Source organism: Siniperca chuatsi, linkage group LG9 (genome assembly GCF_020085105.1).
Source record: "Siniperca chuatsi isolate FFG_IHB_CAS linkage group LG9, ASM2008510v1, whole genome shotgun sequence".
Taxonomy (NCBI): domain Eukaryota; kingdom Metazoa; phylum Chordata; class Actinopteri; order Centrarchiformes; family Sinipercidae; genus Siniperca; species Siniperca chuatsi.
In genome coordinates this window covers 9,733,996-9,755,018 of record NC_058050.1, presented here as the reverse complement: position 1 = coordinate 9,755,018, position 21,023 = coordinate 9,733,996, and the positions used below count along the sequence as shown (strand labels likewise).

General features: G+C 37.6%; 3 protein-coding genes across 5 annotated transcripts; 1 reads left to right on the top strand and 2 right to left on the bottom strand.

Annotated features, from left to right (window-relative positions):
* Nucleotides 1-3: 3 nt before the first annotated feature.
* LOC122881140 lies at nt 4-3,302 on the bottom strand. The gene is made up of 5 exons (XM_044206936.1): nt 2,845-3,302; nt 2,540-2,764; nt 2,340-2,456; nt 2,121-2,167; nt 4-2,021 (listed from the first exon to the last, which is right to left on the bottom strand). Exons 1-5 carry the CDS (start codon nt 3,017-3,019, stop codon nt 1,911-1,913), a joined length of 675 nt encoding a protein of 224 aa, XP_044062871.1. The 5' UTR covers nt 3,020-3,302; the 3' UTR covers nt 4-1,910.
* A 1,785-nt stretch (nt 3,303-5,087) lies between these two features.
* On the top strand, nt 5,088-15,024 carry LOC122881139 (cytochrome P450 4B1). Of its 3 annotated transcripts, none has more exons than XM_044206935.1 (12): nt 5,088-6,372; nt 7,526-7,670; nt 7,838-7,882; nt 7,983-8,110; nt 8,476-8,600; nt 8,737-8,891; nt 9,052-9,158; nt 10,380-10,570; nt 10,701-10,834; nt 11,474-11,538; nt 11,762-11,844; nt 13,120-15,024. In XM_044206935.1, exons 4-12 carry the CDS (start codon nt 8,084-8,086, stop codon nt 13,295-13,297), a joined length of 1,065 nt encoding a protein of 354 aa, XP_044062870.1. In that variant the 5' UTR covers nt 5,088-6,372; nt 7,526-7,670; nt 7,838-7,882; nt 7,983-8,083; the 3' UTR covers nt 13,298-15,024. The 3 variants fall into 3 exon arrangements, with proteins under 3 accessions (XP_044062870.1, XP_044062867.1, XP_044062869.1); XM_044206932.1 differs by having other exon boundaries at nt 6,371-6,626; XM_044206934.1 differs by lacking the exon at nt 5,088-6,372 and adding an exon at nt 6,484-6,790.
* On the bottom strand, nt 14,223-20,538 carry ppp1r8b (protein phosphatase 1, regulatory subunit 8b). The gene is made up of 7 exons (XM_044206937.1): nt 20,401-20,538; nt 19,796-19,856; nt 19,281-19,434; nt 17,815-18,032; nt 17,164-17,308; nt 16,775-16,839; nt 14,223-16,426 (listed from the first exon to the last, which is right to left on the bottom strand). The coding sequence occupies exons 1-7, from the start codon at nt 20,451-20,453 to the stop codon at nt 16,073-16,075; spliced, it is 1,050 nt and encodes a 349-aa protein (XP_044062872.1). The 5' UTR covers nt 20,454-20,538; the 3' UTR covers nt 14,223-16,072.
* Nucleotides 20,539-21,023: the final 485 nt, after the last annotated feature.

Genomic DNA, 21,023 nt, shown 5'->3' with positions numbered 1-21,023 from the left:
ATGTAAAACGTTTTCAAACTGTTTTCAAAATTGTTGTTAAAACTATTAGATATAAGTTATCCTGGCCATTCAAATGATTTTTTTTTAAAAATGTGAATTTACAGACTCACCTCTCATTACCCCCAACTTTGAGTGACTTCCAGCATCCCTGCTTGTGTTCCTTTTTTTATTTCCACTCCAACCTTGTTAATGAAGTAACGTTTTTTTATATTGCCTGCATGAAACAACAGCATAAGAACGAAATAAGATGCGCTTTTTGTAGTCCATTTTCGGAAGATTGTAGTTTCACCATGGCAGACCCACGTCAATAACATCCGCCTTCGCATAATTACGTCGCCTAGTGTAAATGCAGTCGGATTCTCTCAGCTACGCGGTTGTCTTTTCCTAAATCCTTATTTTTTTTCTCTTTGGGATTTTTTTTTCCGCAGCAGTTGTCCAATTTTGAGGCGCATTACAGCCACATACTGGAGTAAACTCTAGTGATGGAAGAAGTGTACTAATGCTAGTTTAAAACCTCCTTCAAAGTAAAACCCATGCATGCAAATTTCCCCCAAGTTGTTAGCTAAAAGTACTATCACTAAAATGTATTGTATGTATGTAATTGTGCATGTAATTGTACACTTTCAGTGTACAGGCATGGAAGAACTACTCAGAGTATTTACTTAAAGGAACATTTCACTCCAAAATTAAAAATACATATTTTTCCTCTTACCTGTAGAGCTATTTATCCATCTAGATTGTTTTGGTGTGAGTTGCTGAGTTTTGGCTCAGCCCTAGCGATGTTTACCATTTTTTAATATAATGGAACTATGTGAAGTACTCTTCATACTGTTAAACTATTATATATATTATTGTTTATTATTACTTATGTTGATTACTTGTTGTAGCTGGTCAAGGTGGAGATGATTTTAGCCTACTTTATATAGCCTTGCATAGTTTAATCTGTAAAATATTCCACATCTTTCACACATTATTGGTACTATTCAACATTTAAAGCCAGCAATGCAGTTAACAACAATGATACATTATAAGCTGCTATGTTTTGTATTTATAATCTGAATCTGTAAAGTAACTATTGCTGTCAAATAAATGTACTGGAGTAAAGAGGAGGCTACAGTCTTTCCCTATAAAATGCAGTGAAGTGTAAAGTATCATGAAATGGAAATACTCTGGTAAAGTAACCCACCTCAAAATTTTACTTAAGTGCAGTAGTTGAGTAAATGCACTTACCACCACTGTGTGTAAGCAACATTTTAATGTTGTAGCTGGTTTAGGTGTAGCTAATTCTAACTTCTTTATGTAGTTTAACATATGTTTAATCTGCAAAGTAACTATAGCTGTAAAGCACAAAACCCCAAAAATTTATTAGTTCAGTATACTTTCCACCTCTCTATATACTGTAGCTACAGTACCTAAAGACAGTAAACACAAGTAATATAATTTTTACATAAAACAGAATTGTCGATCATTAGTATCATGTGTCTCATTAAATTATCTGGAAAAATGTAAATATTTTGGCTTGAAACACCTGAATTGTCAGTCATGTTGGAGGAAGGAATTATGGAATGGCGATATCCCTTTCCAGTGTTTGATAGGGTAAAGAAATAAAGTAAAGGAACTAATAAAGCACTTTTTGATTGTGTAGAAAATTCAGTCAGCTCTTATCATGGCTGCTATTTGGGTCACTTCACTCAGTTAGGAAACTTCCTAATCAAAAAAGTGCCAAAATGCTTAAAAATTTCCCTTTAGAACCGTGTGGGTGAAGTCACAAACACTTTTTCGCATGAAACACAAGTAGTCTTTTGAGGAATCAATTACTTAGTTCATATGACAGTGATGTGGGAACCATCATTATAACAGTGGCAGTTATAGACCATCTTAAGCAATAAAACATCTTTTGGACCTTTTCTCTATACTTTTATTTCACTATACACACAATCACTGTAAGTGTGACTGTTTGTTGGATTAGCAGGTCTCCTGATGATAACTGATGAATAAACCACCGAAGACTCCTCTTCCACCTGCAGTAAGAAGTAAGAAATGTCATTACCTGAACAGAAACACACAGGCTAGTTCATTGCTGCATGGTAGATAGTGTTAGGTATACATATAACACTTACCACCACACTGCCATTCAAGCCACAGCAACAAAAGTAAATAGGAAATGCTTTGGAGAGAAAGAAACACAAACAGAATGAGGAGGGACATATAAACTTGCCCAACCTAACATCAAACATCTACTTCTTTTACATTATATTTATTTAGCTGACATTTTTATCCAGCAGACCACTGAACAAGCAATACACAGGTTCAATGAGACAAAAATCTGTATATCCTACCTGCCCGCAATCTTGGTCTGAGGTAGCAAATTAAAAGTGCCAACAAAATAAGACATGTAAGGGCTGCTGGTGTTCCATAAATAACTGGAATCAGATATTCAAGCTCTGTAGGTGTATCTGCAAAACCAAAAACATAAGAGTTGATATTCCTTTGATTTGGGCCATGAACTCCTTAAACAGAGATACGGCAAAACACCCACCTGTTGTTTTGTTTAAAGCATTTGATGGTCCGTGAGTGCTGTTAACCGTACTGTATCCATCAAACATCCGATTTACACTGCAATTTAAAGAACCATATGGATCCACAAGCACTGATATAGTCCATGTGCCTGTCTCCACATTTGATATGCTGTTTGGTTTGATGTTACTGAATTCCTCGTCACACATCACAGCACAAGAAACAGATGAATCCTCACTGTGGTGAACTGTAATATGGCAAAAAAGATTCTAAGTTACACCATTTCATTTTGACATTTGACATTGCATGTGTGTGTTATTTTCTCACCTGTAATTACACACAAGTTGATAATAAGTAGTTTCTGCCTGTGTCCATCACATTCACTTGTCCAGCAGGTATATTTCCCAGCATCTGCTTTTTTGACATTTACAATATATATAGACTTGTTGGAAGACACAAAGTAGGATCCTGGTCTTTGTACCGAGTTCCTGAGTGCAGTCATGTTACTTGCTTCAAATGTCCATTTTAAGTTAGTCAATTCACTCGGACATGCATGAGTAAAACTGCTGCCTGCAGTAGTGTAGTATGTCTTATGAGTTTCTTTCAGAATTTCTGAAAAATAAGAAGATATTGGTTGTTTGAATAGAGAATGGGCTTTTACAAATGTATAGAACTGGATACACAAAGCAGTTGGGTATGTTATATATTCAGTTTTAAGAGAACCTGACCTTTCTTCACACTGAAGACTGTGGGCTGCTCGTTCTGACAATTGTCTTGAAAACAATATTCACACCAGTAAAGGCCTTGATCATCCTCTGTTAAAGAATTAATGACCAAGGAACGATTGCTCAGAACCTTTATTCTGTCACGAAAGAGCTGCCGATGGTGATTTAGTCCTGTTCTATCTTGAAAAAAGATTGGGATTTTGTCACTACGTTCATCTTTCTTGTAAAACCATTTGAAAGAATTTGAGTCACTTCTGTAATGTGGACAAGGTATCACAGCTTGACATCCCAGCGAGAAGTGAAGGTGATTCGTGGCTGCTGAAATAAATACATTTTCTGTTATACACTAGTAGCTTAAAAAATGGAAAATATGAATAATGTATTGCCAGACAACAGTAACTTCCCAAAATTGTAATTTAAATACAGTGTAATATAAATGATTTAGTCAGTTACTTACTGTTTCCTGAGGCAAAAGGGGATGAGTTCCAAATAATCAGAAGAAAAATAAAGCCTTTTTGCATCATGCTTGAGACACACGTCTCAGCGGAAATAAAGACAATAGTGAACAGACAGAAGCACCCCCTCAGTGGTTACACTATTAGTGCTCATCAAAACACAGAGCCGAGACTCAGCATCACATCAGAGGGTTTTAGATTGAGCGTAATGACTAAATTCAAGTTGACACATCGGAAGTGTTCCAACAGCCAATGCAGAGGAAATTGACTGTGGCTGTCACCCACGCTGTTTTTCTGATGGTGTGGCATTTATTCCACTTTATGCATTAGTATAGGTGTTGCGATACAGTATGTGCATGAATAACAAGTGTAATTTCTCATATAAAGGTATGAAACAATTTGTACTCACTGTTGTTGATGTATTCTAATTTATGCTGTGTATACATCTTTGAGATCATTTGTAAATTATTTAAGTAAAACAAAAACTGTAGTTGTGTTGTTAATACAATATCTGCCAAACTAAAACTTTGCTGGAGTTTCTTGCAATGACTATTTCACCATCTTAAGAGGTTTATTTGAGTATTCTGAAAGTTCAAAGATGATTTAGGTTAACAGAGAGCAGACACTGATAACAAGCACAATGTGTTTGAAAGTGCAACAATGGAAAAATGTACATGATATGAACAATATGAATCAGATGTCAGTCACATAACAACTACAAGCTAACAAATGCTTATTTTAATAGTGTTGCTTCATTCAATCGTGAGCTCTTTAAAGTTTTGATGTTGTAGGCTAATTTTGATTTCAGAATCAGAAATACTCAGAATCAGAAATACTTTATTGATCCCCGAGGGGAAACTCTTTCTTTTTTTCTTTTTTCTTTTTTTGTTGCACATTCTTGAAACTGGACAAATCTTAACATGATACTAGCCTCCAAAATGAACATACAGTTGGATCAACACCTCTCTAAAACAGTTTAAACAAAGACTGAACATAATAACCTTAATGTGTGTGTGTGTGTGTTTGTGTGTGTGTGTGTGTATATATATTACATAAATTGTAATTTAATAAATTGTAATTGTAATTTAATAAATTGTAATTTTTACAACACGTACAACACATACTGTATGTTGATTTTAAAAAGGTAAAATAAAAACAGGTTTGTTACATAGATTCTCAAATATCATTTTATCATATTTAAATATTTCTTAATAATCTGTTGTTAACAGGGATTTCACACTTCGGCTAATTGGTCATCATTAAAAAGAAATACGGACTTCTATAATTCAATTTACGACCTTGTTGTTTGACGTTCGTACATTAAAAATCCGGTATTTCCGTTAGCACTTGAAGTCACCATTTGATAGACAGACGACCGGGCAGCTTCGCCGCCCGATGAGGTTGAAGGAGTAGAGAGCGATGGCAGAAATGGTGTCAGAGGAGGAATCGGAGCGCGAAATTGGAAACGAGGACTCGAGAGGATTTGAAAATAAAAAGAAAAGGGAAGAAGAGTAATTCAAGTGATTCCAGCCAGACAATAGAGAAAGAGGAGAAGTATCTTGTCGGGATGGTAGCTGTGACACAAACAGACGGCATTTTCAAGGATCCACATGAGGTCGGAAAGTTTGTAGGAGGAAAGATCGGAGATGTAAGATCGGTCAGTGACAACAAGAAGTGGGATGATCATCAAAGAGATAGAGCCCTGAATATCGCAGTGTGAATTGCTTCCCACTTGGATCAGAAGTAAAGAAGAAGGGAGTAGTAGCCTAAGTGGCGTGCCACTGACAGTGGAGGCCGAGTCATTTCGTTATGTTGAAGATGTGTGTGAGGCGAGAAGGCTGACAAGATTCCGAAAAGGGGAGAAGGAGGACAGTGTTTGACCTTTGAGGGGGAATTGCCGGAAAGAGTGTAATTAGATTATGTGTGTTACAGGGTGAGGCCATATGAGAGAGCTCCTCTCAGATGTTTCTGCTGTCAGGAATATGGACATGTTGCTGCAGTATGTAGAGGAGGCAGAAGATGTGGGAAGGATAACTGTAATGTGGAGGAGTGCAAAGTGGAGAAAGAGCAAGCAAAGTGCCTGCACTGCGAGGGAAATCACCAGACACACACTGTCTAAAAAGAATAAAGGAAGTAAAAGTGAATAAAAACAGAGCAGAAAAGGGATTGTTATACGCTGAAGCTGCTAAGAGTATGGAGAGAAAATGTGAAATGGCAGTGCAAAAGGAAAAGGAGCAGAAAGGGAATGGAGATGATCAGAGCATCAGTCTGGATAAGAAACGTTTTCTGGCATTTATTGCCATGGTTATAAATTGTGCTGCAGAAATAAAGGGGAAGTCGGAAAGGATTGAGATGGTGCTGGGCGCTGCAACAAGGTTCTTGAATGTTGTGGACATATCTGGAGAGGATCTGGATGTTACATTGAGGGAAGGAGTTGCACCAACTCAGACAACTGGGTCTGGGTTAGAGAGTGGACTAATGTCATGGGATCACTTTGGGTGGACACTGTAAATAGTTTACACTGTGAAGGTGTTACAATCCAGCAGTTGGCGGTAATGCACATTTATGGATCCCAACCGCCATAAAACTTAACAGAAGAAGAAAATTCGCCGCCCACCGGTGATTACATCATAGCATCAACTTTGTTTGCTTTACACGTCATTGTGTACCATCAGGTTGGTTACCTTTTGTTGTGTTCAAAGAGCATTTCCTCCAGCGAGCCACAGGCATCATCGGAATGGAGTTAACTGAAGCTGTCGTGAAATTTCAGTTGGGCTGGCCTCATATGCATCACTTGTTTGCTCTACTTTGTCTTGGTGCAGTCGTCTATAAATTAAATATTTTGCTCGCCAAAAGAAGGGATGCGTTTCGAAACATGGACGCTTTTCCAGGACCGCCGGGACACTGGTTTTTTGGACATGTTTTCGAAGTAATTCAAGCGTGAACGCTCAGTAACGTAACAGCAACTTTGTGTAACTGTTACATAGCCTGCATAATGTAGCCACCATTACTAGTCGTTAGGATGAAATAAATGAGCACATTAGCAGTGGTGGAATGTAACTAGTACATTTATGAGGTACCTGTACTCCTGAGGTAGGCCGACCATTTCCATTTAAACTTCTACTCCACTTCAATCCAGTGGGAAATATTGTTCTTTTTACCCCACTATATTTATCTGACAGCTATAGTTACTTTGTAGATAAATATCTTACATATTATTAGCGTTTTGGCTAAATCTGACACATTTACATCTTATTGATGTTAATTAATGTGTGATGTCTTGAATACACAGTATATAAGACAATAGTTCAAATTACCTCCACCTAGACCAGCGTCAACATTTAAATGCTGGATACCATATATTATTAAGAGTTTGCAAGTTGTAATAAGAATTTTTAAGTATTTATTAAATAATTTATCAAGGCTTTATAGCTTTCATAGGCCAATAACAGGAACAGCTTTTGGGTTGCCAGTTGGTAAAACGTCTATTTGGCTGGTATGTCCTCCTTTGTAAGGAGCTGTTCTACATAATGAGTACTTTTACTTTTGATACTTAAGTAAACACATTTTACAATACTTATTTTATTCAAGTAAAACAATTAAATGCAAGACTTTAAGTTGTAATTGAGTATTTTTACTTTGTGATTTTGCTACTTTTACTTAAGTAGAGTTTCATTAGAGACACGCGGTTGGTAAACAACACAGTTCAGGCAAACACACTGTCTTCCCCAGAGGTCACTTCATACTGTATATAAATGAGATACAAAGCATGCAGGTTACAGGATTTGAAAGGTTTGGTCAAGCTTCCTGTCTTATTTTTTCTTTCAGTTTAAACAAGATGGGAAAGACTTGGACAAGATAGTGAAATGGGGACAGCAGTACCCTTATGCTTTCCCACTGTGGTTTGGTCCCTTTGTTTGTTTCCTCAACATTCATCATCCAGATTATGTGAAAACCATACTGGCATCAACAGGTGTGTGAGCTATTATTTTCTAGCTTTTATCTACTGAATTAATATTATTACTATTATAATATTGTAGTCAATTCAGTGCTCTATATAATCCCCTACAGGGCCATTGGCTACAGTTTTACAACCAAAGGTCAATGTAACAACATTTATATTTGTTTGTTTCCTAACAGAGCCAAAAGATGATTTTGCATATAGGTTTATTGAGTCTTGGATTGGTAAGACTGCTTTGCCTTTCTCCTGCAGCATATTTTGGCTTATTACAGAGTTGTTTAGCTGCTTTACTCACTCACACACACGGCCTCTTCCTGTCTTCAGGGGAAGGCTTACTGGTGTCAAAAGGTCAGAAGTGGTTTCAGCACAGAAGGTTCCTGACCCCAGGTTTCCACTATGATGTTTTGAAACCATACGTAAAGCTGATGTCAGATTCTGCCAAAACTATGTTGGTATGTAAATAATGTGTGTAAATCACAATTCATACAAAGTAAATAAAGACCATAATGGTGAAGGATTTAGTGGTATCTAGCGGTGAAATTGCATTTTGCAACCATTTGAATACCACTGTCTGCAATTGGGTCCTATCCCTTGGTACCCTGCTTGACAATACGCAACATATACACTAATGAAAACATACTTATAAATATTATATTCCATTTCTGCCAATAGCTCCTCTTAAATGTTACACACTGGACCTTTTTTAAACTGTCTAATTGAAACATTTTGTGTCAAAGTCGATTGAGCGAATGAGCGTGTTGGAGTTTTTTTTCCATCTCCTGCAGAGATGTCACATCTGTTCTCTCACTGTTGCCAGGACAAATTGGAAAGTTATGCAAACACCAATGAGTCCTTTGAATTGTTTAAACACGTGAGCCTCATGACACTGGACAGCATCTTGAAGTGTGCCTTCAGCTACAACAGCAACTGTCAGACCGAGAGGTGAGTCTGTACAAACCGTTTTCTGCCATTCAGTTTCACTTCTATGTTTTCAGTTGTTTTACTGCTTCAGCTGTCTGAATCAGGAGTGGAGGAAATTTAGCTTTTAACATTTGCCTACTCTATGTTCTTATTTCAGTGGAACAAACGCATACATAAAAGCAGTGTATGAGCTCAGTTACCTAATTAACCTGCGGTTCAGGACGTTTCCATACCACAGTGACCTAATTTTCTACCTCAGCCCACATGGCTTCAAATACAGAAAAGCACGCAGGGTGGCTCACAGTCATACAGGTGAGATCTGAACACATAATTAGATTAATGACAATCTGAAACAATTGCCAAATATCAATTATACTGGATTTGATCAATTTGCAATATAGCACACCCATACACTGAGCTTTTGGTATTTTCTGAAATTTCACACGTTGCTGCTGTTATTTGTCTTTTGAAGAGAAAGTCATAAGAACGAGGAAAGAAGCACTAAAGGACATTAAAGAGCTGGACCGCATACAGGCCAAGAGAAACTTGGACTTTCTGGACATCCTTCTCTTTGCAAGAGTATGTTATGTGATATCGACTCCAATCTACTGATTTCAGAAAATTAGACATTCTCACTTTCGCTCACTGTAATAACATTAGTAACAAACCACAAACCTTTGAAGTGAGTAAACTGTACTTGTATACCAATTGTCAAAACATGATGTTACAAAGTCCTCTATAGAGAAAATTATTTAAAAGTAGTGAGAATAATGGTATTAAGACATTAAAAGCATAAACAACCTTAAAGTAGCAGCAACCAAATTTAAACAGCAAACAATATACAGCCATCAAGGTATTAAGGCATACAGCATTTTAAGCTCAAAGTAACTGGAGGGAAGTCTGATGTGCAGCCACAACACCACAGATACCAACAGATAAGACAACTATGAGACAATGACACAGAAACAGTAAAAAAAAAAAAAAAAAAAAAAAAAGTCATGTATAAAACCTGAGATCATATTAGAATGATTTGGCATAATGTGCAAATATATGCAAGTGGCAAAAAAGGAAACACTGAAGGCTATTACTGTGCATAGGCTCTCATGCTCAGCATATCAATGGCCACTGATAAAAGGCAACGGTCCTCTCTTTTAGTCCTTATGTGGCACTCTTGAGGAGCGGCCTGAAGGCAAAAACTCAAATTCTTTGAGTCCAAAGAACTTCCTTCCAAAGCTTCTGCTTGTTGTAAACATCCCTGAGCTGTGGGTGCCTGACTCATCTCAACTTTCTCGCTGACATAATATTCATGTTAATATTACTTACTAGACCAAAAAACAAGACTTCAAGTTAAGTTTTATCAAATGTTAATTTTAAATATCAGGAGAAACATACATCTAATTTTCACCAAGAGGAAAAGAAGTTGATTCTTCTTTTGTTTGAGAAAGTGTCTCTTACTTGGTTCAAAACAAAGTTTGTTGTCAAGAACAGTGCTCAAATTTCTGTACTGCTCCATCAGCTTGATTTTCTCACCTTAAATTTCTGTACTGCTCTACCAGCTTGATTTTCTCACCTTAAATATCACTACACTCTTCCTCACTGTAGAGGCAGAATAACACTTTCTAAGGTCAATTATCTTGTCCTTAGGTGCAACATTTAGCTCTGTGACTTACCCACCTGTCTGCCATTATCTATTGGATATTTTATGCTCTTATGGTTTCATTGTTATGTACTGTGTGTGTGAATATATATATATATATATATATATATATATATATATATATACATTAATCTCCCCTTCAGGATGAGAAGCAGCAGGGTCTGTCAGATGAAGATATACGAGCAGAAGTGGACACCTTCATGTTTGAGGGCCATGACACCACAGCCAGTGGCATCTCTTTCATCCTCTACTGTCTGGCCTGCCACCCAGAACACCAGAAGATTTGCAGGGATGAGATCATTCAAGCCTTGGATGGCAAGGACACCATGGAGTGGTAGGTTTACGTGTTAAACATTGCCATATGCAATGCAAATCAGTACCACAACAGCTGGTTTAGGTAAGCTTTAGGTCGTCACTTTATGGTTTTGAATATTTACAACTAACGCAACCTGTCTTATTTTAAGGGAGGATCTGAGTAAAATTCCATACACTACAATGTGCATAAAAGAATCCCTCCGTCTTTACCCTCCGGTACCAGGAATGTCCAGAAAAACCACCAAACCCATGACCTTTTCTGATGGAAGGACTTTACCAGAAGGTTTGTTAGTTTTTTGAAAGTTAATGTAGATAAGACAGCACACTGTGCATGCATAATAACTTTTACCACATTGACAAAATATTAACTTATTATATTGGTTTTGTCTCAAATTGGTTTTCCATAATTGCCTTAGTTTTTGTTTAACAAAGTCAGCCTTGCTGAGGCTGAACATATTCACCCTTTACCCTACATTTTTCCCCTTTTGTTTCCCCATAAGTAGCTTCAAGGTTGTTAAAACCATTTTATTCCACAATGTCTGACACTATTAAACTGTATGTTCTGCATTGGCTAGTTTAAACTCCTAAATTAAGCTTTTGTTATATTTACACTTAGTAAAATATTCACATCCAAGACTCCATATGTTTTTATGGTTGCACCATTTTATCAAATGGAAATATTCCAGATGTCTTCTGCATCATTTCATATACATTTTCCCAAAGCTCTGTGGGTTTTTAGCCAAACATTGGTCAGAAGTCAATGACTGACCCAGTGACAGGCTGCTACTTGGTCAGGGGTTAAATGGTAGTGGCAGCTTTACAATAATTTGTCACACACTTAAATATAAAAGTTTGTATTCATACACTTTGTATGTGTCCAGTCCCTGCACAATCCTAAACTAACACAATGTTATATTTGTAGGTTCTAATGTTGGAACAAGTGTGTATGGGATTCACAGGAATCCAGCTGTCTGGGAAAACCCTGATGTAAGTCAAGATGATTTCATTCTGAGTAAATCTTTGAAGTGAAAGCAGATGTCAGCATATCACAAACTGACACCTAGGAGCTGCTATGGTTTATTCACTCACCGTATTGGGGATGTGAATGAGTATAAACTCATTCAATTATTCATGGACAGATGAAGAAAATGTGATTTACGCATCACTGGACACAGTGTTAGTTAGTTTTTTCCATCTTGTGTCAACATAGGTCTTTGACCCACTGCGTTTCCAGCCAGAGAATGCTTCCAGGAGGTCACCTCATGCATTTGTCCCCTTCTCTGCTGGGCCAAGGTTTGTCCACACCTGGTACTCTGTGATTATGTCACTAAGAACTAGGGAGGGAGATTCTCAGTTTACAGCAATGTGCTGTCTATTCATTTGTCGGACAAAAACCTGCATTATGTAGACGTGTAACCTAGCACCAGCCCCCTTTTCACCAACACAATTATAAAAATAAAAAAAATGGTTAGGATTCATTAGGGGTTAGAGTAAACAAGAGGTAGGGTGTAAACTCAGTGTAACCTAGAACTAATCCAATTTTAAAACGATGCACAAACCTCAAATGGAAATACTTGTTTAGTCCTAAATAGGATATCAAGCTTGAAAAGATGCATGATATGGATTATTCAGTAGAATATGAATCCCGTCAGTGAATGTACAGTACTTGAAGGTTTATTTATCTTTTTATTCCATTTATTTGCTGTGTCACTTTTCTGCTGACTGAAGGAAAATTGACGTCCGCTCATTCAACACATCTGGGGTCTACAAACAGAACCAGACTTAATATTTAATTGAGCTTACAAACTTTGCAAATCTTTGTATTTTAGTAAACAACTCTTAGTCAATTCAACATCATATGTGTGTCTCTCCTAATGAATCAGTGTTTGTTATCATGCATAGTTTATAATTTACCCCAAGACATGCTGTAAGTGCTGTGTTGGAAAGAGGAAGTAGTAGTTAGTCTCATTCATGCTCCTCTGCCAAAACTTCAAGATTGAGATGGACAAAAGTATTAATAATTAATTTCCCCCCTACTGATTTAGTTAGATAAAAAAGGAAAGCACTGGATGAATGAACTGGAATTTATGGACAACTTAACACTTTACAATACAATAGCCATGCAGCAAGAACCAATTTGGTGAAGCTTATTGCTTCCAGCGTATTCATCAGTTGCACACATTGCAAATATCACTTAATTTAGCAAAGGATTTTATTGTTACAAATTGTGACAACAAATGCCTAATACACACTATTAACAGTGGTTACATGTAGATTCTCACCAAAACGGATCAGTATGAGCTTCATCATATCAACATTTACTGCAGGGCTATTGCCATATTTTTGTCCACTCTATTCTAATATTATGTCAGTCCACATGCAAAAATAATTCTGGTACTGACTGATTTGATTTCTTAAGACCATAAAACAACCCTTGTTTGTTTTTTTCCTTCTGAGTGAAAAGGATTAAATTCACTACTCACGACATGTTTCTCTCCTCTTGTTATTGCTTAAAAGCATTTAATTTATCATTTTCCTCATAATGCTAATTTTGTTTTCATCACACAGAAACTGCATTGGTCAGAACTTTGCCATGAATGAGATGAAAGTGGTGATAGCCCTGACACTGAAAAGATACCAGCTGACAGAGGACCCCACTTGGGAACCCAAGATAATTCCTAGACTGGTGCTTCGCTCACTCAATGGCATCCACATCAAGATCAAACCTGTAGACCCAGAAGTGTAAAGGGGGGAAAACTGCAGGAAATGCTGTAAACTGGAAATTGCATTATTCAATTACGGAACATTTTTAGGAGTTAGCTTGATTTCTAATATTTTACTATGCCTTTACACTGACATAGAACAGATAATGATCAGAATCAGAAATACTTTATTGATCATTGGTCGAGGGGAAACTCTTTTGTTACAGCTGCTCACTACCACGTCAATGCACACAGGAATAGAAGTACTAAGCAAATCAAATTATAATATACTATAATACAGGTAAGATAAATTAAGTACAAAGTGCATATACAGTAGTATAGTACTGTATAGTAGTACAGTACAAAAGTGGATTTAGAAGTTAATAAGTATGCACGGTATAATAATACAATGTAATAATATAAGTAATAAGTAATAGTGCAATAATGAGTACTGTCAAGTTAATGATGAACTGTGCTGTATTTAATTTAGTGACTGAATATGTTTTGGGGGGGGGGATTACTTGCTGAAAAAGTTGCATTTGTATTTTATAATAATTTTCTTGCACTGAAACAGTTTTTAATTAGACATTTTAGCACTTTCACTTTAGCATTTTTATAGAGCCCATTGATGTTTTGTCTGCTTAAACATTAACAAAGTTTACTGCCACTGTGTGAAGATTCAGTTTTAGCTGTCATGAAAGTGATTTGTCTGTGCCACATGAACTCTGTGGAACCAGGTCTGTGTTTACCTTCAGAATAAAGTTATAGGAAGGTGCAGTATGCAAAACAATAGGCTCTAAATACACTGGATCACCTTTGTTCTACAGAATCTATGCTGTTTGCTAATAAGACATCAAATTACTTCCCTTTAGAGGACCTTTCATCAGGTATACATTTGGAAAACAGGCAGTTAATATCAGGAAGAGCAATGCAACATTATTTAATCACAGCTGGAAGCACTGCAGAGAATTGAGTCAAAAGTAATTCATTTTTTATTTACAGTCATATGATTACAAAATCCACACGCCCACAAGGACAAAAAGTCACCAGCAGTTTGTAAACGTCTGTCTTTGATCTCCAACCTTTTACTTATTTAAAGATCCCATGAAGTGGCTAATGAACTTCTAGAAAACAACTTCCTGGACAGCAGTGCATTTTTAGTGGTGACCTCATGCCAACAAGGGCTTCAAGTCCAACCGTTAAGGTCATCTGATCTTTCTGCATGTTATATCAACTTAACCCACCTTTCTTACCATAACTGCTAGCCCCTTTGTTTACAGTAAAATTGACACCTTTCAAGCTAATGTCCCCACAACAACTTCTTTCAAAAAGGAAATAAAAAGCTGTTGGGGCGGCCTTGTGGTTAAGATGCATACCATATACTATGACCATAATATTCTGGTTGTGATTCCAGATGACTGCCTCTGTTGCAGGTCACTTCCCCTCTATCTTCCTTCATTTCCTGTCACCTTTCTACTATCTGCCTTTGAATGAAAGCAAAACTGCCCTAAAAAAAAGTAATAAAAGCATTTCATGGGACCTTTACATTTGGACTACACTGTATAAACCAATTACACTGTGTTCCACTGGTTCATTACATGTTTGACACAGCTATGTTTTTCTGCTGCTGTGCAAAGACACTGTTCCTATGTCTCAATCCAGTTCAGGGCAAACAAAATATGAACAGTATACTGTATAAATGTCATTGTACTCTATTGCATGTGAAAGATGTTAACACGCTACTTGACCATTAAAACTTACTGAATCCAAACCTTTCTGTTTTTACTAACTTTTTATCTTGCAGCAAAGTTGGTATTTGTTACTGCTATATTCTGTCACTAGTTAACAGTGCAATTTATTGCCAACATACAAATCCTTGTATTTACTGTATACTGGAGCTGGGAAAAATGGCCAACAAACCATTTAAAACTCAATATACTGGAAAAAGCCAAAGGACACATATGATCAACATACTGTTTGGACAGGGCAAATGGCTTTAATCTGCAGGGAAATCCAAATGAATAACCAGAAGCTTGCACCACCACTTTCATGGGATGCCATGGTTAGTGCAACAGGCCATACACAATAGTACCTGCAAGTCTGCAGCCAAATCTCCCTAAAAACTCTGACCTTTGTGCACAAGTCACCATCTAGTGGCTTGTAGGACAAGTACAAGACAAGATGTCATATCAGTCTAACACATGTAACGGAAATGTTTCAGTGAGTAAAATGTTTAATCACATATCAATAGGTTTTCAAAATAAAAAGCAGCCCTGTGTTTTGATAGAAATTGACTTCATGTCTGGATTCTCTGGCTTTCCTAACTTCTCACAGTAAAATATCTAATATGAAAAATGCGTTTGCTATTTAGCATTATCAAAATACCCAAGGAGTGAAAAAAAATGTTGAAACATGTTTAGTAGAAAAAAAATCCAACTCTACATCCAACACATCAAAAACAACTCAATGACCCATCATATCCATGTAGCCTGTCACTCACAGACAAACATATAGAACTGCCATTCTGAGGCTCAAATGCTCACTGCCAGGTCTTGTAAATTTACGTTACTTTTGTTGGCAATCGACAAGATTCTGCCATTTCCTGGCCAACTTATCAACTGCTGACTTAGTAATGTAGATGATATCTTGTGACAGACCACAGGGAAATTGTGTGATGCTTTTTTGTAATGATGATGACGAGTGATGAAGATGAACAAATAAAAAAAGAAAATTGAGAAGTGAATGACTTCACCTCTGCCAGGTCACAGTCCCTGATGTATCTGCTGGTAACCTGAGAGTCAGCAGCTTTAAGTAACTGGTTAGATGAGTAGTGAAGGGGTGGGTTTCTTGCCCGGCCAAGCTTCTTTAGCATACTTCTTTTTGCGTGGCTCGTTGTGGGTCTCTGGTAGGTAGGGAGCTGTGACAGGGGTGGGGTTGAGGGTGACAGGGGGCTGAGGAGCCTCTGGGGCCAGGTCCACCTCTGGTGCTGGATTGGGGAAGGGCAGAGGGAGCCCTCCCTGCATAGCAGCACCTCCTGGTGCTCCTGTTGGCTGGTTCTCATGACTGGTGGGAGGCAAGTCCCCATAGAGACCACCGCCCAAACTGTAGCCATGGATGCGTTTTGAAGTCAGGTCATCAAGACCCAGAGTGTTTTGGCCCTCTGATCTGCGTTTCTGCAGCAGGGATGACAGAGTATTAAATTCACAAGTAATACATTTAGCCAATCTTATTACACATTTACTGCCTTTGCAGATCATAACCCATCAAAACACATTGCAAATTAGCATGTTATGCAACACTATGAGTACACTACTTTTTAATTGAAACAGAACAGAACCACTCATTCAGAGAATACCGGTGCCATGCTCACCCAGTGAGCTACACAGGACTAGTGGCAGAAACATGGCACTGTTAATGTGCTGAGTGACCATACTGCTCAACATACAGTACTACTTTGTAGCCTGTCAAATTAAATGTATCAATTGAATCATACATTTTTAAATGGCAAAACCAAAGCTTACCTTGATGGGGATGACAGCAGTCTGCACCATATTTCTAAAGCGTCCAACCGAGGGGTCTATATCCTCTGTAAGTATTTAAAATACAAGTGTTACAATTTATTGCTGAGTGCATTTCTTCTCTTGAAAAGTAGAAATGTACATATCTGATCAGTGATATAGCTTGGTTATATCTTTACAGTATATCAGGAGGCTAAAATCAAAACTAAGTTATTTTCTTCTCAGTCACATGCTGTAAGACTTTCACACAAGAAAATAATTTAACACTGGACTATTGACAAATGACAACAATCAACCTAAAAAAATGCTTTGGCTTGGCATTGTCAGTGAAAACAACAGAGTTGTTTCATGGTATGAGTGTTTCTTTATGCCGCCTTCACTTTGATTTGTACCTGGGTTAATAATGGAGTCCTCCTCATTGAAGGTAACCCTGGAGTTTCTTCGTTTCCGCTTAGGCCTCTGGATTTCCAGGTTGCCCTCCTCAATGGTCAGTAGGGAGATGCGCTTGTTGTGAGCTGTGTTGAACTCTGTCAGGTTCTAGCACGATGCAGACAGCAAGAGAAAAATGTGTGTAGTGTGGCTGCATTAACATCAAGACACTACTACTTTACAACACAACAATACACCAGACTGAGCAGGATAATAAGAGGTAGCATCATAAAACTAAGGGACAGGTAAACATAACTACTTGTTAATAAACAGGCAATAGGTATAAACAGGTCATATAATCACTAGATCTGTTCCTCAAATTTTGGACAGTGCATTTTGCATTACTACTCACACAGTCTAATCTGTGAGGATTAGAACGAAATGTAAAACATTACACGTCATAAACATATGAATAACATAAGAATAACTAAAAAGGACTAAAATATATTTTAAACATTGTTCTGCGTCTATCAGCAGTCTACCTAAAACAGTAATTTTTGGCTAAAATAGGTCATAATTGAGACACAAGATGAAGCCATTTTCTTTCTTCATTCTCTTTTATGTAGTTCATGTTTGAGAGCATGAGAATATTGTTATCAAGAAACTAAATGTACCTCCAGCTCTGTCTCTTCCTCTGGAAGCCCAAGCAGTCCTTTCAGCTCCTCATCCTCTCCTGTCTTACTGTCTCCTGTGCCAGCGGTGCCTTGGGTTTGGGGTTTCTCTCTTATGGTGTAGGTCCGCGTTGAGGCCCCAAAAGATATGGTAGAGTCTATTGGAACCTGCTGTGGCTTGTGTGCCTCCAGACGGATGTGTCCGAGGAAAGTACCATGTGCTAAAACGGTGACAGTCAAATAAGGAGGTTTGCATATGTTAGGACAGATTATTCATAGTTTTCGAATGTTACATTATTATGGAACTGAATCAAGTGTGATTCAGTCCTGGTGGCAATGCATGTGTTGCTGTCACACTAAACCTGTGAGATGGAGCAATAATAAAAGAACAATACCTCAAGATGGTTCTGTGAACCAATCAAAGCATAAATTTGTACGAAACAAGTGTAGCAGAATTAATTAACTTGCCATCATTTGCCATTACTTGCCATTATTACTGTAAATTTTATTTATTATTAGTAACTTCTTTATTTTAATGTTATGTTATTTACTATTTTATTTTCATTAAAATTGTTTAGAATGTGTGTAACATGAGCGCTTTCTGCTGGGCCCCTGCAGACTTAAGGGATGCGCTCCAAATTCCATTATCAGTCTGCTATATCCTGCCCCTGCCTACACTGTTTTCTGGAGTTTGTTACTACAAACTTGGCTGTGGGTGACCTAATATAATTCTGTTATTACCAGAATAAATGGCTGGTTGGAGTGTTTCATTCATCACACCATGCAAGAGAGTACAGAACTGCTATATAAGCAAATTCTGATAGCTTAATGTTAGTAAAAACTGAATGTTTTCGCCTGATAACACACAGCAGGTGTGAGGCAACTAAAAGAAAGAATGCCAGGTCAAAGCTTTTAAATCAAACTGAAATCAGGCATTGACATCTCTTCAAGAAAAATTGGTATCAGGGCAGCAACTAACAATTATTTTTATTATTGATTAATTAGCAAATTATTTTCTCAATTAATCGAGTAATCACTTTGTCTATAAAATGTGAGAGAAAAAAAAGTCCATTAAATTTTCCCAAAGCAGAAAATGAAATATTGAAATTGCTTGTTTTGTCCGTCCAACAGTCCAAAACCCAAAGATATTACAGTACATTTACAGTGATATAAGACAACAAAGCTGGAAACCCACACGTTTCCAAAGCTGGAACCAGATAATGCTTAGCATGTCTGTTTGAAAAATGACTAAAACAATCAAAATAGTTGCCAATTAATTGTCTGTCTATCTATCTATCTATCTATCATTTCAGTTCTAATGTGTATTACATGTACATAACTGTGGCCAGTAAAAATGATTCTTTGCAAGTCACTTTTATTAGTTTTTCAGCCATTTGCATGTATGTCAAACCTTTCCAGACACTGGTTCTAAATATAAAACAAGTATACAAGTGTGAATGTCGTCTTACTGCTGTTAAGGTCTATGAGAAAGACCCTTTTTAGGTGTTTGTGGTAGACCAGGGCAGCGTGGACACGTGAGCATGACTGATGGTCGATGGTGAAGTCACACCAGTCAGGGTTCCTCCCAAACAGGTAGTACTTCTTTTCATCAATGATCAGTTTCTACAGGAAGAGACAGTTTTAGTGAATCATGGTCATTAAAACAACTAGTGAAAAGCTCTACAAACAGTCTGCAATGTCTCTGTGCCCCTGAGCCATAACTTAACAGTGTTACTTCCCACTGAAAAGCTTAAATCTCGGGGCTAATGCTGCTCTCGCACCGTTTGAAGCCATGCAGCCATAGAAAATCCCAGTGAGCAACACATCTGGGACAAAGTGGACTGTCAGGCTCGTATCTGGTGCAGTCAACTAACACACCTCCCACAATACTATCCATTACATACTTTAACACGAGTATACAATATTGTTAAGCTGATGGCAAGGCCACCGTGTCCTGCAGTAACATTTCCAAGCTTCCAGTTACCTCCATCAGTTTGTCTCCCTTCATCACGTCTAGATGGAGCCCCGGGGGCGGCTTGCCTGCCCTGAAAGAAAACAGTTGATGAACGTTTTTAAACATTTAAACTGTCTACATTCCGGGTTATGCAAAATTGAACATTAAAAGCGACAAATAAATATCCTAACTCTTGTCACGGTTAAAGATTTATTCATAAAAACGAGTGCTTGGACTTCCACAAGCTCATGGAAACGTTAACTGCGGTCGTTATCTATTGCAAGAGCAACGCTATCACAGATCAAGACAAAGCCTAGAAATGCTAAAATGTCCTATCCATATCACTGAACGCGTTCTGTTCATAACTGACACGCTTGAAATTAAACATATGAAGCATCTTTTCCTGAAAAAAGGAAAAAAATACACTCAACGCCGATTGTAAATTAATGGCAGCGTTGGCAGCGTTAACAGGTTAGCTTGCTAGCTTGCTTAGTTGCTAACGTTAGCTACAGTAACTACAAGCTTCTCTCTGAATAAAGGTGAATTATATAAATGAGTGAACTTGTTTTGCTCATTTGCAACTAATATTGCATTACAAACAAACAGTTACAACTTCCACACGTGCATTTTCTCACCATGTTGGACAATCAAAAGGAGGGGGACTCTCTTTGCTTATTTTAGTCGCCATCTTGCCTCATCTTCTCAAAGCTGAGATGCATGTTGGGTAAACGTCACTTTGGGTTATTGGGAGTTGTAGTCTTACAATCCCAACACGTAACATCCAAATTAGACCACCAAATCCATTTCATAAAATCTATTATGTCCCTAACTTAAACTGAAACTGGGCAAAATGATCGCGCTCATACTCTCACTGTGCTAAGATGAAGTGAGGGGAATTACAGTAAAAACAACTCAGATCCTAGATTTCTAACTGAAAATAGTGCTGCTGTGCTACAGAAAAATAATTTTGAAATGTATCTGATTTGTGTTGTTGTAGAGAGCTAGTAGTTTGAAAACCTGAACAGCACAGGTTTCTCACATGTTTGTTGTTGCAAGGGCCTTCAACTTAATGAGGTGTTGTGTCATAGCCTTTATACTATTGTTTATGTCTATGGTTTTGACTCTTGTTCCTGAGAACAGCATACTTCCATTTTCTCTACTTAAGTCAAAGTGTTTTGTCATGATAGCATCTCATAAGAAGTGGCATTACCAAGTATGATCATGGAAAGGGGGGGAAACCCCCCAAGAGCCTCAACCG

Excerpts from the sequence above, each read along its gene's own strand:
- LOC122881140 (XM_044206936.1), bottom strand. The coding sequence starts at position 3,019 with ATGACTGCACTCAGGAACTCGGTACAAAGACCAGGATCCTACTTTGTG. Across the intron at positions 2,765-2,844 it reads CAACTTGTGTGTAATTACAG|TTCACCACAGTGAGGATTCA; the intron begins GTGAGAAAATAA and ends GCCATATTACAG. Across the intron at positions 2,457-2,539 it reads TGCTTTAAACAAAACAACAG|ATACACCTACAGAGCTTGAA; the intron begins GTGGGTGTTTTG and ends TTGGTTTTGCAG.
- LOC122881139 (XM_044206932.1), top strand. The coding sequence starts at position 6,435 with ATGGAGTTAACTGAAGCTGTCGTGAAATTTCAGTTGGGCTGGCCTCAT. Across the intron at positions 7,671-7,837 it reads AACCATACTGGCATCAACAG|AGCCAAAAGATGATTTTGCA; the intron begins GTGTGTGAGCTA and ends GTTTCCTAACAG. Across the intron at positions 10,835-11,473 it reads TGGAAGGACTTTACCAGAAG|GTTCTAATGTTGGAACAAGT; the intron begins GTTTGTTAGTTT and ends TTATATTTGTAG.
- ppp1r8b (XM_044206937.1), bottom strand. The coding sequence starts at position 20,453 with ATGGCGACTAAAATAAGCAAAGAGAGTCCCCCTCCTTTTGATTGTCCA. Across the intron at positions 18,033-19,280 it reads TCTCATAGACCTTAACAGCA|CACATGGTACTTTCCTCGGA; the intron begins GTAAGACGACAT and ends TCACCGTTTTAG. Across the intron at positions 16,427-16,774 it reads CTGCTGTCATCCCCATCAAG|AAACGCAGATCAGAGGGCCA; the intron begins GTAAGCTTTGGT and ends TCCCTGCTGCAG.